General features: G+C 35.4%; 1 protein-coding gene, 1 long non-coding RNA gene and 1 pseudogene across 3 annotated transcripts in view; 1 reads left to right on the top strand and 2 right to left on the bottom strand.

Annotated features, from left to right (window-relative positions):
* The first annotated feature begins 1,667 nt into the window (after positions 1 to 1,667).
* On the top strand, positions 1,668 to 4,472 carry LOC114277872 (SKP1-like protein 1B). Its single transcript, XM_082914520.1, has 2 exons — positions 1,668 to 2,117; positions 4,133 to 4,472. Exons 1-2 carry the CDS (start codon positions 1,824 to 1,826, stop codon positions 4,304 to 4,306), a joined length of 468 nt encoding a protein of 155 aa, XP_082770646.1. The 5' UTR covers positions 1,668 to 1,823; the 3' UTR covers positions 4,307 to 4,472.
* On the bottom strand, positions 1,758 to 3,373 carry LOC145820059 (uncharacterized). Its single transcript, XR_014360975.1, has 2 exons — positions 3,030 to 3,373; positions 1,758 to 2,797 (listed from the first exon to the last, which is right to left on the bottom strand). It is a non-coding gene; the product is annotated as an uncharacterized LOC145820059 (long non-coding RNA).
* A 766-nt stretch (positions 4,473 to 5,238) lies between the features above and the next one.
* Positions 5,239 to 17,694, bottom strand: part of LOC114287780 (pleiotropic drug resistance protein 3-like) — a 28,796-nt pseudogene continuing 16,340 nt past the window's right edge. The window contains exons 11-23 of the transcript XR_014360974.1: positions 17,303 to 17,585; positions 17,144 to 17,147; positions 11,826 to 12,137; positions 10,583 to 10,730; positions 10,382 to 10,487; positions 9,266 to 9,409; positions 9,052 to 9,183; positions 8,841 to 8,914; positions 8,394 to 8,733; positions 8,018 to 8,307; positions 7,266 to 7,350; positions 6,846 to 6,996; positions 5,239 to 5,581 (exon numbers count right to left, since the gene is read on the bottom strand). The product of XR_014360974.1 is annotated as a pleiotropic drug resistance protein 3-like (transcript). The remainder of the gene's footprint in view (positions 5,582 to 6,845; positions 6,997 to 7,265; positions 7,351 to 8,017; positions 8,308 to 8,393; positions 8,734 to 8,840; positions 8,915 to 9,051; positions 9,184 to 9,265; positions 9,410 to 10,381; positions 10,488 to 10,582; positions 10,731 to 11,825; positions 12,138 to 17,143; positions 17,148 to 17,302; positions 17,586 to 17,694) is intronic.

The raw sequence follows: 17,694 nt of genomic DNA, 5'->3' as shown, positions 1-17,694 counted from the left end.
TAACATCTTAAATTCCCCTCGAACAGTAATGTAATACTATATTCTAAGGTATAGAACAACAAGTAAACTTAAGTAAAAAAGAATTTTTTAAATCTTATAAAACATGATTTAATAGCAGTGCGGGTCAGTGCGGTTTTGAAGAAAAATAGAAACCGGCGGATTGATAAAAGTGTCACTAGAATTTGCCATTTTTCTTACCAAAAACCGGCGGTTCGATTGGCAAATAATAACAAATTTGCCTTGGTGGTGCGGTTCGGTGTGATTTTGACGGTTTTGGCGGTTTCGGCGGTATTATGCACACCCCTAATCTCAGCTGTTGTTTTATAGTTTAAATAAATTTGAGCCATTTAAATATTCTAGTAAGGCAAATGTATATAAGACAAATTTAAAAACCATCCTACTTTATTATATAAATAATATAGATAGATAATAATATAGGCAAGAGGATAAGAACTAAGCCTCCGTTTGGGAAGTGTGTTGGCTTTTTTGACTATTTGAACCTGGGCTCAAAAGCTTGGTTTGGGAAGGATTTTTTGATTTTTTGGCTTTTTTAACTTTTTTGTAAGAGAAGAGTGTAATGATTATGAGTTGGATGTGATATTTTGTCTGTTGTGACTCAAATAGTCTATTTTGTCTTTTGTGGCTCAAAGAGTCAAAAGAGTCCAAATGAACTCTTCCAAAATGATTGTTAAGAAGTCCCTAAAATTTATTTAAAATAATTGAATAAATTTTTAAATTTAAGTCGGTTCAATACACCCGACCTTCTGTAAATAAGAGTTTAGAGCTGTACGGCTGCACCTCTAATTAGAGGTCTGCAGCAGCGTTGTTCTCAAAAGAAAAATGATTTAGACCTCTAAAAAAAGACCACTAATGGAGCTCTAATTTGTCTTTTTCTTCCCCTTCTTTTGTCTTTTACTTCACTGTTTTTTTTTTTTTTTTTTATTACTTGACAGCTCACTAGAGCTGTACGGCTGCACCTCTAATTAGAGGTCTACAGCAGCGTTGTTCTCAAAAGAAAAATGATTTAGACCTCTAAAAAAAGACCACTAATGGAGCTCTAATTTGTCTTTTTCTTCCCCTTCTTTTGTCTTTTACTTCACTTTTTTTTTTTTTTTTTTTTTTTTTTTTTTTTTTTATTGCTTGACAAATCACTAGAGCTGTATGGCTGCACCTCTAATTAGAGGTCTGCAGCAGTGTTGTTCTCAAAAGAAAAAGAGTGGTGATTCATCCCACTAATTTTTGGACCACTAATAGCTCTAATGAGCTTAAAAAAAAAAAAAAAAAACTCAAGCCAAAACATCACATCACTTTGGTGGGGGCCACTGTGCCACATCATTAGTGATACTCTAGAGCTCCCAATTTAGTACTCTAAAACATTATTCAAAGAAAAATGATTTAGACCTCTAAAAAAAGACCACTAATGGAGCTCTAATTTGTCTTTTTCTACCCCTTCTTTTATCTTTTACTTCACAGCTTTTTTTTTCAACAATGATTCATCCCACTAAAAACATCACCACTAATAGCACTAATGCATTAAAAAAGTAAAAAAAAAAAATACAACTCGAAGACTAAAACATCACATCATTAATGACGGGATCCACTGCCACCTAATTAGTGAAAATACTAATTAATATTTCTAAGTATTTTTTTTTTCTTTTTTTTTTTTTATTACTTGACAGCTCACTAGAGCTGTACGGCTGCACCTCTGCAGCAGCGTTGTTCTCAAAATCGTTTCTCACTACTTTATCTGTCTCTCTATGTTTCGCTCTCTTTCTCTATCTTAGGGTTAGGGTTTTCTTCTTCGATTCTGAGATTAAGAAGCTATGTCGACTTCAAATATAATCGAGTTGAAGAGCTCTGATGGCGAGACCTTCGAGGTTGAGGAAGCGGTGGCGATTGAGTGGCAGACTATCAAGTGTATAATCGAGGACGGCTTTGCCGATACCAGCATTCCTCTGCCAAACGTTACTGGTAAGATCTTGGCCATGGTCATCGAGTACTGCAAGAGGCACGTCGATAGCTCTACGTTCGACGACAAGATTGCTGAGGATGAACTCAAGAACTTTGATACCGAGTTCGTCAAAGTAGATCATGGCACCCTCTTCGATCTCATTTTGGTTTGGTTTTCTCCTCCCTTTTTGATCTCGTTGATTATTGAGATTTTATCCTTTTGATTGCCTAATGATTTGGTGATTAGGGTTTTTATCGATTTATTGATTTTGATTGTATTGTGGTTTCGAAACTTATCTGTTAATTTATGTAAAGCGTGAATTTGTCGTTGAGAAAACTATATTTTTCATTATTGATTTCTAATAGCACAAGGTTTTAGAGTTTTTTTTTTTCACATATACGGGATATTGGTATTTTTTTTTTGATTTAGGTAACAAGAAGAATTATGTTAAAATTAGGAAATTATGGATTGTATTGATATTGATGTTATTTAGACTCTTCCCATTGTTATTTTGATGTCCTAAAATGGTTAACAAAGTCAAGATGGTTAGGTTAACAGAGGGACACTGTTGAAAATTTGTTCTATATTGAAAACAAAGTCAAGATGTTATTTATATGTTTCTTTGATTTGGAAAACAAGAAGAATTATATTAAAATTGGGAAATTATTGGTTACATTGATATTGATGATATTTAGACTAACAGAGTAGGTACCATACACCCACCTTCCCATTGCTGTTTGGGATGTCCCAAAAAGGTTAACCATCTTGAAAAGTGAAGATACTAATAATGTTATCCTCTTTTGGTTAAGTTTGAATGCATTTAATAAATGGACAACTTTGAAAATTCTTAGGCCTCGTTTGGGAACAGGCTAATTTAGTAACTTTTTGGCTATTTGGCTAAAAAGGTAGGTAAAAAAAACTTGTATGTTTGGGATGACTTTTTGGCTAATTACGAAAAGATGTGCAAAAAGTAGAGAGAAAAGAGAATCTTTGACTTTTTGGTATGTGTTGTTGGCTTTTTGGCTAATTTAGTAACTTTTTGGCTAATTGGCTAAAATAGCCTTTTGCCAAACGAGGCCTTACTATACTGTTAATGTGGAAACATATTTCCCCAAAAAAGTAGATGGAGTTATGTAGTTTTCACTTCTGAATTTCTTGTAGCTGATGAACTGTCATACTCTTGAAAAGTAATTATTACTTCTTGTTTTGTTTCTTGTTTGGTTGGTTGACTTTGTATTATAGTGACATTATTTTATTTGGCGTAGAATATTAATGCAACAGTATTGGATATTGGGTAGCGTTGAATGAAAATTAGTATTGCTTAATTATAGATTGTGGGACACAAGTTGGATTACACAGAGAAACAGTGAACTCTATCAAATAAAGGACAACTCACTGTAGTGATTTGCAGCAAATATGTCTGGGTTTGAACACTTGGAAAGGATACTGTTATATTATTTCCTTGATCCTGTAAATAAAAAGCGTGGGAATTTAGGTCTGGTAAATATAGCTGCTGATGACTTGTTGCTTGTGGTAATTGTTAATATAATATCATCATACAATAATATTCCCTTGGTTTGTTGTGTGCTTTTTAGCATCATAAAGCCTTATTGTAGCACTTGAATCTTCAAAATGTGAACTTGTCTACCGGAAATTGTGTCCGAGTTCTATATGCCGGCTTTGGAGAAGAGTTCGGGATGAGGTCAGCATATATGGTACATTTTTATGCCATGCAGCTTCTACGTATTGGATGGTTGGTTGGTGGGCCTTCGTACTGACTTTTAAAACTATGTTGGCTGCACTATTTGTACTGATTGCAAAAATTGACCAGACCAACTTATTTAGCCTCCGTTTGGGAAGTGGGTCGGCTTTTCGGCTTTTTGGCTTTTTTAGCTATTTTAGCCTGGGCTAAAAAGTTTGGTTTGGGAAGGGCTTTTTAGCTTTTTGGCTTTTTTGGCTTTTTTTGTGAGAGAAGAATGTAATGATTATGGGTTGGATGTGATATTTTGTTTTTTGTGGCTAAAATAGCATATTTTGTCTTTTGTGACTAAAATAGCTAAAAAAACCCGTTTAGCTCTTGCCAAACGGAGCCTTAGAACTAGTCATCTTCTGTGAAGTCCATCTTTATTTATAACTAGTAATTGTGACATATCCTTGTGTTTGTTTTAATCTTATATACAGGCAGCAAATTATCTTAATGTCAAGAGCCTGCTAGATTTGACTTGTCAGGCAGTGGCAGACAAAATTAAGGGGAAAACTCCGGAAGAGATCTACAAGATGTTTAACATCACGTCAGTCTTCACCCCTGAGGAAGAAGAGTTGGTTCGCAGGGAGAATGCCTGGGCATTTGAGTGAAAATTAAGCGAATATGCAAATATTGTTTAGTATGATAGGATTTCTATTTCATATCAGCTGCTTTGCACATTTCATTTATGTTTGTAAATATATCTTGTTACTCTGAAGACAAACCTTCACCTCCTCATCATGGTATTTAACAAATTTGAACCTTTTCTATTATCTTGTCTTTGTTGTGTTAGCTATTCTTAAATTGATGCACGTTGGTCTTTATGTTAGTTTTTCAAATTTTCGAAGTGTGATATTTAACAAATTTGTACGTTCATTTTCTGTGGTTGCAATTCTTAAATGACTGTCTCATATTTTTTCCAATCATTAACTAATAACACTATATCATTGGGCTTAGAAAATGAGTTTATTAATGTTGTAGTGTTGTGTATATTTTAATTTAATATAATTTAAAATTTTAATTAATTAATCTTTGTGTAGTCAATTAGGTTGAATGATTTTTAGTTTGATTAATTTATTGGTTTAATTGCAATTTTAATAGTTTTATTAAACATATTGATTAAATTTAAAGATTGAATGATTGATTGCTTGATTAGAAATAAATTATGTCTAAAAATTATTATTTTTTATTTTGTAATTTCATATCGAGAAAATAAGGAAGAAGTGAGTTGTTTTAGTTATATATAAAATGAATTTTATGTTTTGTAATATTGTGTATATTTTAATTCAAGATAGCTTAAATTTTAAAATTAAAATAATATTTAAAAGTTTTAGTAATTAATTAATTTTTATATAAGTTAATTGATCTTTTAACTTAACTAATTAGGCTGAATGGATTTCAGTTTGACTGATTCGTTCATTTAAAATTTAAAATTTTGTGAAATCCAATAAACATAGTCATCCGAGTTCAAAGGAATCAGAGAACTGCATTTGGTGGTATTTTTTGTCTATGAAATACATAATGCATACTTGAAAAGAAGAAAACAAAAAAAAGTTTTTAACTACGATTTTTTTTAATCAAAAAATCCGAAGGCATTTTGTTTCTGATATCTTCTAATCTATCAAACCATTGACAATCTAACTCAATTTGATTTACTTACAATTTCTTTCCTTGATTCCAAAACAGTACCCAAAAAAGCAAAGATGTTACAATCATGTACACGAAACGCTGCATGTTGTACATGCTGGACTTCTCCAGTAAGACAGGTGTTGCTTCCAGAGGCAGCATTTGAACTGTCCCCATTTTGTGAAAGGCGGGTTGCGAAATACAACCCTTTTGAATCAGAAGGTGGAGTACTCCACCTATTTACAAGTTCTTTATTGTTCCTACAATTACAATGACCGAAAATGAGTCATACACAAGTGAAGACTGTCATCATAAAACAATCATTATCGTATCATAAGTAACTGGTTTCTAGTAGTTCATCTTGTCTAGGAGAAAAAGAAGTGTAGTCTCTCACAGAAATTCCAAGTAAAATTTGAATGCATTATCAATGCCAATATCCGTCTTTTACAGTCTTTTACATCAAACGGAAGATTATTGTAATTAGTCATTAATGAATTCATCCAAGACCTCATGTAACGACTACGCTACTAGCGGAGCAACTTGAGCTTCAAGAAGAAATGTAAGATCTCAAACATTAGCTACAAGTGGATTGTCATATAACCACAATGCAGTCATCAAAAACAATAAAGCTGCTAAGTAGTCATTTGAACTCTCTTAATTCCTTGAAATCAAAAGAGCCCTCTAGTACACAAATAGCATGGGTTCCCAAAAACCATTTAAGATCACCTAAGACCACAAAAGCCTAAACAATTTGAGAGATATATTGGGGAAAACGTCCACATGACTAATAAATTTGAAAGATGCTTATTTTCAGTAGATAGACTACTCCGCATTTAGGACTGCAAACGAGCCGAGCCGAGCCGAGCCAAGTTTTGGTGTGTTTAGGCTTGTTTATTAAGATTTTAACGAGCTCGAGCTGAATAAAAATTTAACGAACCGAGCTCGAGCCGAGTTGGCTTAGGCTCGACTTGAGCTCGAGCCTGTTCACGAACCTTAACGAGCCAAAAAATTTATAAATTCATACTTGCATGTTAGACTAAAGTTACAATTAAAACTTTGATTATACAATTATATATACAATATGTATAAACATACTAAAAAAAAGTCCATATTTTGCTAAAATAATAATATCTACTACCACTATTATATAAATATACTATCTATAGTTAAGTATTATTTACATTTATATTTTTTAAATATATAAATAGCATGTTTCTCTTATTTTTTATACATATTTTTTATATTATTTAATATATAAATAATAAATATTGAACGAGCCAGCTAAAGAGCCGAGCTTTAGAATGTTTAGGCTTGTTTATTAAAAAATTAACGAGCTCGAGCTCGAGCTTGAATGGCAAAAAAAATTAACGAACTGAGTTCGAATGAGCTCTTACCGAGCCAAGCTTGAGCTTGTTCATGAACGGGTCTGTTCATTTGCAGCCCTATCCGCATTGCAGCCACACCCAGCAAGTTTGTAATGACCATCCTAACTCCGAAGAGAAATTAGTGAGCAGTTGAACTTACTGATACAAGACAGAGTTCTTATAAACTTGGGTGAAACAACACCAAGTTTAGCTTCTGCCGATGTAGAAGTGACATCTAACATCCACGTTGCTGGATTGTAATTATTTTTTTTATCTTTAGCACCCCTGAGATATCCTGTTAGAGAGAAATGCTTGAAATAAAGATGAAACAATACTTAAATTTCTACTTTTAGAAGCATATCATGTACACTAAGGCCTGGTTTGGCATACTTTGAAAAAGCTAAAAAGTTAAAAAGTCACTATCTTATTTAACTCACATCACCTCTCTACCACATCATTTCAAACCCAACCCATATTTCATAAAAAGTCAAAAAGTGCACTTATTTAGAACATCCCAAACAACCCCTAATTAAGGGGAAAAATCATTGAAGACGTTCATGTATTCCTGCAGCAAATTGACCTCAAAATATTCGGTGACACTGCTTGAATGTTGACCCAGCAGTCTAGAGTAAATAATTCATCCACCGGATTTCAACAGAATTAACCGCAATCAATGCCAAGGAGGCATTAGACCTAATTTATTTACATTGAATCACAAATATGAAATTGGATTAGAATTAGAAGACAAGTTTTAAAAGTGGATGTTCTCTGTAAATGTCAAACATGTCTTGAATTGATTATGCACAAGTGACAAAATTTCACTATGATGCAATAGAGGGCAACAAATAGAAGGTCTAGCTATTATCTGTGAAAGAAATAAATAATTTAAAAGATTTTCGTGGCAAGGAACATTCAACATCATCAAACAATAGAAAAACCTGTTGCTGAGCTTATAGAAACTTAGTCGAACTTCTACATTTAAAATGGTTGAAATACACATGGATAGACATTAACCAATACTTCTGAGAAGTAAAAGCTATAGATACCTTGTTAGGAAGGCAGTTGCAATAATAGGTCAAGCTGTTAAGAGAACTGGCCACAATACCAACTCTCACAAAGATAATAATAGTAATACTAAATATTTGAAAGGTTTCAAATCAAGAGGTAACGCTAGTCTTGAACTTGGCCCTTTCATGTGTCATTTCTTTAGTAGAAGGCAATTGGGAATGTAATTTTCCGAGTTAAAACTCGCATAATTAATTCCATTTCAGTATCCAAATTGACTTTATGTTCCAAGTTCTCTTAAAATAGTTCATTAATTGCTTTCCTACCTCATCAAATGCTTCAAATATGTCAATGCTTGGTTGGTGAATGGTGCAAACAATTGTTCTTCCTGTTTCAACCACGTTCTTCATTGCTTGCATAACAATTGCATCTGATTTTGCATCCAATCCCGTTGTAGGTTCATCCATGAAAATAATAGAGGGGTTAGCAACAAGCTCCACGGATATCGTAAGCCGCTTTCTCTGCTCAGTTGATAAACCACTAACACCGGGCATGCCAACCAAGCAATCTTTGATTTCATCAAGCTCAATGATCTCAAGGACTTCTTTCACAAATTCCTGCAAAGATGTGCAGCAGCAACAAAAGTAAAATAATGTTTAAACTATTGTTGTAGAATTAAAGAGTAAATTTAACTTCCCTATACAAATTTAGTTTTTGAATCAATTTCAGGATGCAGACGCAGCCAAGCAGAATAAGCCACTGATTCTTCAACTGTAATTTGTGGAGAATGTATGTCGGTTTGCTCACAGTAACCCGAAATCCTAGCAAACGTCTCCTGAGCCTTAGGAAACCTTCCAATTCTAATATCTCCTTCAATAGTGCCACTAGTTTTTCTTCTAGCAAGAACATCCATAAGAGTTGTTTTCCCAGCTCCACTGACACCCATCAATGCTGTAAGAACACCAGGCCTAAATGCACCTGTAATATCACGAAGAAGTTGGATTTTTTTTTTTCTTTTGAGTGAAGCCCCTTTCTCTCATTGCCTGAAATCAAAGAAAAATGACACAATTAACCAGTGTAATTTGATCCAATTAGTTCTAAATATTTAACAGGTACATAAGATTTATAAGAGATTTGTTTATATGATTACATCAGGGGTGTCAACCTTGTATTGCACATCTTGAAACACCAGAGTTAGGGGTTCAAAAGGTAAAACCACTTGACCTGTAAAATAAGATTGCCCACCCTTATTAAGTGAAACAGGAATAAACTTATAAGACGATAAATAAAGGAAAAGAATCATGTGAAGCAATGGTTTCAATAATTATAAGAGAATGAAGAAAAATCTAAAAATACACGACCTTTATGAGATTTTGTAGTAGTGTTAGGAGAATCCGTAGATTTTACTTCTGCATTGGCAGCACCAGAGGAATCTTCAGATCCTTGAATTTGGGAAAGCTTTTCATTTGAAATAATAGCACGAGAACCAGGAGCTAAATTCATTTTGAAATGAAATAAGCACGTATCACTCTACAATTCTTATGTTGACTTCATGTAATCAAAAGACAAACTTACAGTTTAAGAAGGTTAAGGACAAGGTAAATCCAATGTTGAAAATTATTATAAATCCAAGTAAGGTACCAAGTGATATCCAAAATAAGTATCCGTGAAAGTGCAATCCACGGCTTTCAAGTGTTTCTTGCCCTATGGTAGTATTCGCTGTCAATGTCTAGACAAAATAATGAAGAGCATAGAATGAATAAGCAGATCATGGCCATCTATTTACTTGATTACTAAATAAATTATAAGTAAAACAAGCAGTCCCAAAACCTTTGTTAAATATCATAGATCCAAAAGTCTGTGCACCGACTCATATATTAAACTTTAAGGTTGTGTTTGGATTATGGATTTTGATAAGGATTTGGAAAGGGAAAGGGAAAATGTGAGTGAAATTTCAATGAAATATAAGCTAGATCTTTTCTCCATTTTCCTTTCCTTTTTTAAATCATTGTCAAAATCCATGATCCAAACATAGCCTAAAAGATCATCACAAGCATCTAATCTACAAATTATGATTACCATAAAAGGGTAAAATATCATATTATCTAGAAAAGAGAGAAAAATGATAGAAAGCGACACGTAACTCCAACTAAAATAAACAGTAAGCAGCAATATTGCCAACAAGGATTGACATATCAATAAGATGTGCAGCGCCCAAATGAAGACAATTTTATGGATGAAAATGTACTGGACAACTTAATTAGAACTCTGAACATTCCATGATATCGGGAAGAGAAGGTACAGAGTACATAGATTATGCTTGGGCAAATAAAAATTGAGCAATGAGGTATTGGAAAAATGATAAGTTCATGGTAAAAATTCCAAGCATTAGAGCATTGGTGAAAATAGGTGGAGTTCATGCTAAAGAAATGTGGTTCTCGTGAGGATGATCAAGTGGATGGGATTTTGTTGTCTACCCAATAAATTGAGAAATTTTGTTGCTAATGGTAACTGATATAAAGAATGATATCCTGTATAATTGGCCTTCCAACATTATTGTTTTAGAAGTGGTCCTCATCTAGCCCTTGCTAAGCTGCTGTCTCAGCATGAAACTCATAGAATTTGTACAGTGCCACAAGAAGCAACTTGAATATTGTGTTAGAGGAAGCAACAACTCTGGCTTTCAGATACTCATCTTTTGCCTTCTAGGTGCAAGAAATTCATTTAAAGCAAGGGCTATCTCACCATGTCATCGGGGAAATCCAAAATCCCCACCTCAACCAAGTTGGAATAGAGGCTGCAATCAACAAGACGGTTTAAGTTCATCTTCCTAAACAACTATAAAAAAATAAAATTGGAAAAGAGTTATTGAAGCCTTATATTTTGGGATACAGAAACCACTAAATAAAAAGACAAACAGTATCAACAAACTCCCAGCTGTGTTAGAAGCAACCATGGTGCGAAGATAGATGCTAAGAAATGAAACATAAATGTTGCTGCCCAGTGTACCGCAAAAAATAGACAGAACTGGCGAAAGAACCTAAGATACAAGGCAATGATAGAAATTAATACAACATTAAGATGTTTATATTGGATAGCTTGATATACAATGTTGGGCCCATTTCTTATCAGCTTATGTTTTTGGCACTACTGGTGACCTAACAGTTTGTGTTGGGTATGCGTGTTTATTTGAAAACAGGCCCGGTCCTGAGATTTTCGGGGCCCAAAACCGATAATCAACTACTAAATTTCTGAGGCCCTTCACATTTTTTTTTATTGAATGAAAAAAAAAAAATTAAGGTAAAGGACAAAATATTTGTATTAAAATCACAAAAAATACTTAGAATTTTTTTTTAATTAATTGAATAGAAAAAAAAAAATTACGTGTGCATGCTGTGCTGAGATCAAAATATTTTTTAAAATCAAAATTCAAAACAAGAGCACCACCACTTAACAAAATACAAAACTTTTAAATTATGTGATGTGAACTATTAAACTTAAATAAATTCTTCTTGATGATGTAAATACCAATATTATAATAGCAATTAATTGTGCAAGAGACAAGATAAATATTTAATTAATTAAATATAAAAAAAAAAAAAATTTACCTGTTTGCTGCTGCTCCGTCCTTAAGCTGCTGGTGTGTGCTATATCAAATAAATGTAGGGAATGTTGGATTAATAGAAGATAGGGTTAGGAATTAGAAAAAATGGGCCTTTCAAATGGTTGGGCTGAGCCTTAACTATTGGCCTTTTAATGGGTCAAAAAAATTAAGTTAGTTTGGACCTTTTTTAAATTTTTTTTGGACTTAAAACATGCCCAATATATAATACTAACTTATAATAGGAGGGGCCCCTATTTTGGGCCTATTTTGAGGGGCCCTAAGCCATGGCCTTGTGGGCCTATGGCCAGGGCCGGGCCTATTTGAAAGTACTAGTGAAGATTGCAGTTGCTAGATGACTAATCCATGAAAAAACTGAGTTAAATTGCTGAGTAGTTGATACAAATATTGGTACAAATTTGACAACTTGTTCAAATCAAAGACATATTTGAAGGAAAACAACATATATATATATATATATATATATAATATACAAGGAAGAATAAAATGTAAGCCTTGTCAAGTAAAACTAACCTTCCAGCCTCAGGACTGTATTCAATGACATAATAAGTCAGAGATGTCCAAACTAAAGTTACCAACATTGAAAGAGGAACCTTGAGAATGGTGGCTGGGATTGCATATGCCCAAGCTGGATAGAAGTACAAATCTCTTTGTTTGTAGAAAACTGCAAGTCTTCCAACAGTCATGGATAGCTCTGGGAATCCATAAAAAAAAAAAGTATGATAAGGGCATGGAACAAAGCACCCAGATAATAGTTTGTATGAATGGCATCAACAGCCATTCGCATTCTCAAAAATACAGTCATTGTGATAGATGCAATGATAACTGTGATATATATATTGTATATATGGTATATTAGGAATTAGGAAATTTAGGCAAATCCCTTTTCTTTATGTTTCCTTTTTCCATCATAGATTAGGGCCATATAACTGATGCACTCTTTGTAAAGATATACAATTGAATATAAAGAAAAGCTTTCAGAAATCTTACATGGTATCAGAGCAAGGTTCGAAACCCTAGCTGCTTCGCTTCTCGCCGTCGTGGTTCGTTGGTCGAAGGGTCATCGATCTTGATCCCACATTGGTTCGTCTGGTTCGTAATCAGCCGTAAGTCGTGACTTCTCTGGTTTGCCTGGTTCATCACCATCAGCCCTCTCTGGTTCGTCTGGTTTGTCACCATCGGAGTCGCTACCCCTCTCTCTCTCTCTCTCTCTCTCTCTCTCTTGCGATCTCTGTCTGATTTGCAGCTATCTTGCGAAGGTCTCTCTCTCTAGAGGCTTCTCTTCCTCGACTTCAGCTTTAGGTTCTTAGTTGCAGTCTCTGATTCGACTTGGGTCTCTCTCATCTGGAGTTCTGTATTGCCGCTGTATTGCTTCGTGGTTGGTCTGATCACATCTGGTACAATTTTGGTTTATTACAGTTTGGCTTTATTATAGTTTGGTCCATCCAGTCTTTGTTTATTACACTTTGCTCCATCAGTTATCTTTTTTGTTTTGGTTCATTTCGATGTCAGATACCCATCAGCTTCAACCTTCTACAAAGCTCAAGAAAGGGCCACTAGCTTCAGATGAGTGTGCTTTCTGTCATCAGAGAGGTCATTGGAAGTATCATTGTCCCAAGAAATGATGTTTGTCTACTTTACTTGTGTCTGTCTCGTCTTCTCAACAATTTTCGATCAAGTTCTGCCCTCCTCCTCTGAGTACCGTTCGGCCTCCCGCCGGTTCTACTATATCTGCTTCAACTCCTGATCCTGAGTCGGCTTCCTTGACTGCTCATATTAGTCAGCTTCAGCATATATTATCTACCTCCCAGCCATCTCCATCTGCCACCGTTGTTTCCTTTCTTCATTCAAGTTTGCTTGGGTCTTCTTCAGGTATCTCTTCGTCTGTCTGGCTTTTTGACTATGGTGTCTCTCATCATATAACTCATCATCTCTCTTTACTCTAGAATTGTGCTCCACCACCCTTTCTTATTACTGTTAATGCTGCTAATGAGTCTGGTATGTCAGTTATATCTGTTGGGTTTGTCCCACCGTTTGTTATGTCTGTAGTCTCCATTCTATCTGTCTTATATGTTCCTCAGTTATCTGTCAGTTTATTATCTATTAGTCAACTTGATGTCTGTGCTTTTGGGCCCCGTTTGTTTTCAGAGATAGAATGGAGGAGATTGATAGTGAGGGGATTAATAGTGAGGGGATTAAGTAAAATTGTGTTTGCTTTGATGATAGTTGTTAGTGTAGGGATTGTTAAATTATTTTTATATAAAATAAATATAAAATAATAAAAAAAATAAAAAAAATACAAAAACATTAAACATTAATGTTTTTAAAAAAATGCCCAACGTGTAAAAAAATTTTAAAAAATAAAAATTAAATAAAAAATTTTCAAAAAAAAATAAAATAAATAAAATAATGATTTTTACTTAACAAAAAATAAAAAAAAATTAAACATTAATGTTCAAAAAAAAAAAAATGCCCGACATGTAAAAAATAAAATAAAAAATAAATAAAAATAAAAAATTTCTAGTCCGCCAGACTATTTTTCTAATACCAAGTCCTGGAGGCCCATCTGAATCTCATCTACAAGGCCTATCCTAAGCCCTTCGGCTTAGCAGTCCCTTCCTCAACTCTGTAAACAAATAGCACATTAAATGGGGCCCACAGCTATCCTAATCCCAATCCCCCTCTCATACCCCAAAACAAACGGGGCCTTGATGTTGTCTTTTCTTCTCCTATCAGTTTTGTACAGGATCGGATGTCCAACCAACATATTAGGACTGGCAGTAGAGTTGGAGACCTCTATGTGGTGGAGAGCTTGCATTTGCCTATGACTACTTCTCCGGCTGCCTTTCTTCTTTTCAGTTAGATTCTTTGTCCAATCCTTTCTATTTGTGGCATTCCATATTAAGGCATTTGTCTGTTGACTGCTTACAGTCTTTAGCTCAATCAGGTATATTGAGTAAAATTTCTCCTAGTCAACTTACTGAGTGTCAGGGGTGTAAACTTGTCAAAATGATAGCTTTACTTTTCCGTAACAGTACTTCTATATTTGCTACATTGTTTTCTTTAGTTCATACTGATGTTTGGGGTCTTTCTCCTATTCTCACCAAGGGGAGTTTCTGCATACTATGTGTCATTTGTTAATGATTGCACCTATTACACTTGGGTTTATCTAATGACTCAGAAGTCCGATTTTTATCAGATATACCGTACCTTTTCAGTCTATGATTACTACTCAGTTTGGGTCTACCATTAAAGTGTTGCAATTTGACTTGGGTGGGGAATATTTTAAAAATGAGTTTTGTGAGTATTTGGCCAATTTGGGTACCATTTACAAACTTCCTGTACAGATACACCTGCCCAAAATAGTCGAGCCGAACGTAAACACCGTCATCTCCTTGAGATAGCTAGGTCTCTTATTCTTTCTACCTCAGTTCCAGCTTCATTCTAGGGGGGAGGCAGTTCTTACTCTTGCTTTTCTTCTCAACTGCATGCCTACTCCCTTTCTTTCTGGTCGGTCTCCTTATGAGGCTTTGTTCTCCCAAATTCCTAACTACTTCTTTCTTCATGTGTTTGGGTCTGCTTGTTTTGTCATTCTTCTCCACAAAGATAGGACCAAACTTAGTGCCCGGTCTGTCTTCTGTGTCTTTTTGGGTTACAGTCTTACTCAGAAAAGGCTATTGTTGTTACGATGCTGTCTCTCGTTGCCTTTATGTCTCCCGTTATGTTGTCTTTCTCAAACGTCTGTCTTACTTTCAGCTTCTCCCTTTCACTGCTCTAGTTTCCAAAGGGGATTTGGTTCACATTGGCCCATTTTCTTCTGAGGTCCCATCTGATGAATACATCTCCACTGTTCCTCTTGAGCCTATTCCTACTTCTCCGTCTGCGTCACCTATGGCTCTCTCTCATTCTTCAGCTTTTTCTTCTCCTCCGTTGTTGGCCTATTCTTATCGTTAGGCTTCCTCACCACCAGTTGTCTTTACTCCTGTTGCTCCTCATTCTGCTTCTGATGACTCTGATCCTGCTGCACACTGACATCCTACTCGTGAGTGTCGTCCTCCAAATAGGTTGGGTTGGTCTAATACGTGTTTTTCTACTTCCTATAGTACTTTTTTGTCTGTTATTCATTCTTTTTCAGAACCACAATCTTACACGAAGGCCTGTCAGGATCCTAATTGGGTTCAAGCTATGGAGGATGAGTTGTTTGTTTTACAGAAGACTAACACTTGGGAGTTGATTCATTTTCCTGCTGGCAAGAATTTGGTTGGTTGCAAATGGGTCTATAAAGTCAAGACTCATTCTGATGGTTCTCTCGAGCACTACAAAGCTCGCTTGGTTGCTAAGGGTTTCTCACAGGAGTATGATATTGATTATGAGGAGACCTTTGCCCCTGTTGCCAAGATGACTATTGTCCGCACCTTGATTTCTATTGTTGCTGTTCAACATTGGCCTCTTTATCAGATGGACGTTAAGAATGCTTTTCTTAACGGTTATCTCACTGAGGAGGTCAACATGCGTCCTTCCTCTGGTCTTCTCTATTCCTCTGGGCAGGTTTGTCGTCTTCGACGTGCTATGTATGGTTTGAAGCAGTCTCCTCGCGCTTGGTATGATTGTTGTCAAACTGCTATTGCCGAGCTTTAGTTTCATCCTTCTGCTTTCGACTCTGCTTTGTTTCTGAGATATACCTCGGCTAATTTTGTTGCTCTTCTACTTTATGTGGATGATATGATCATCACTGGCTCTGATTCTTCTGCTATCTCTGAGGTCAAGCAACATCTCTTCTGCTCCTTCAAAATGAAGGATCTGGGTCCATTTGGTATTGAGGTTGCCTCTTCTCCAAAGGACTTTTTTTTGTCTCAAGCCAAGTATGCTAATGAGGTTATTCACTGTACCGGTCTTACTGATACTAAGATTTTTGATACACCTATTGAGCTTAATGTGAAGGTCAACTCTACTAATTGTGTCCCTCTGGATGATCCCACGGTCTATCATGAGTTGGTGGGTTGTTTAGTTTATTTGACTGTCACTCACCCTGATCTTGCTTATGCTGTTCATGTGGTTAGTTAGTTCGTTTCTGCTCCTCGCTCTACCCATTGGGTTGCTTTGGTTCGCATTCTTTGCTATCTCTGGAGAACCATCTTTTAGGGTTTGTTGTTGTCGTCTACTTCCTCTTTAGGCTTGGTGGCCAATGCTGATTCTGATTGGGCTGGTGATGTTACTGATCTCAAGTCCACCTCTGGTTTCTGTATGTTTCTTGGTGATTCCTTGATCTCTTGGAAAAGCAAGAAACAAACTGTTGTTGCTCGCTCTACTGTCGAAGCTGAGTATCGTGCTATGGCTCATGCTACTGCTAAGCTTGTTTGGCTTCGTTGTCTTTTCTCTGATTTGGGTGTACCTCAGCCTTCTCCGACCTCCCTCTAATGTGATAACCACAGTGCTATTCAGATTGCCCACAATATTGTCTTCCATGAACGGACTAAACACATTAAGATTGATTGTCACTTTGTACGACAACATCTGCAGTCTAGCTCTATATTGCTTCCTTTTGTTTCCTCAGCTTTGCAACTTGCGGACTTCTTCACCAAGACTCACAAGATCGCTCCGTTTCAGTTTCTTCTTAGCAAACTCTTAGTGTTTTCTGCTAAAACACCTTGAGTTTGGGTAGGGGTGTGAGAATATATATTATATATATGGTATATTAGGAATTAGGCAATTTTAGGCAATTCCCTTTTCTTTGTGTTTCCTTTTTCTGTCATAGATTAGGGCTATATAACTGATGCACACTTTGTAAAGATATACAATTGAATATACAGAAAAGCTTTCAAAAATCTTACAAAGCTGTAGTGAACAAGAATTGAAGCTTCTGTAAGTTATATGGGGTCATAGACACGAAGATTAACAATTCAACATTGACACAAATGCATGAATGGCTAAAAATTAAATTCCAAGAACAAAAAGTAAGTATGGAAGAATAAGAAAGTACCGATCACAACCTTGATTGATTTGAATACATAAATAAAAGAATTCCTTCTCATGAGAAGAAGTTCCCTTGACGTGCAAGCTCTAAAGAGTGCCCATTTAGAAAGAGACTATATGCTAAAAGAAATTGCATTCTTGTGGCTCTGAGACTTCATAAACTGCTTTGATAATTCGTTGTCTAGCTTTTTCCCAAAGGTAGATTCCTTGAATTTCTTGGAGAACATATCAGCAGAAATGTAATTATAAGGTTGTTCAGCTCGGTGCCAGTACTGAGCTTGATCTTTTTTTTGACATAACCTACAATGTAGTAGTTAAATTGTTAACCACTAACTCATATGAAAGCAAGCTTCACATGTGGCAAAACGTGCAAGTATTATAATTATTAGATCGGTAGTGAAGTTTGAAT

The sequence above is a fragment of the Camellia sinensis genome, chromosome 2, assembly GCF_055761805.1.
Source record: "Camellia sinensis isolate YWXY chromosome 2, ASM5576180v1, whole genome shotgun sequence".
Taxonomy (NCBI): domain Eukaryota; kingdom Viridiplantae; phylum Streptophyta; class Magnoliopsida; order Ericales; family Theaceae; genus Camellia; species Camellia sinensis.
This window is presented reverse-complemented; position numbering and strand designations above follow the sequence as displayed.

Bases quoted from the DNA above. Each gene is read 5' to 3' on its own strand.
- LOC114277872 (XM_082914520.1), top strand. From the start codon at position 1,824: ATGTCGACTTCAAATATAATCGAGTTGAAGAGCTCTGATGGCGAGACC. The intron at 2,118-4,132 runs GTTTGGTTTTCT...TCTTATATACAG, and splicing joins CCCTCTTCGATCTCATTTTG to GCAGCAAATTATCTTAATGT.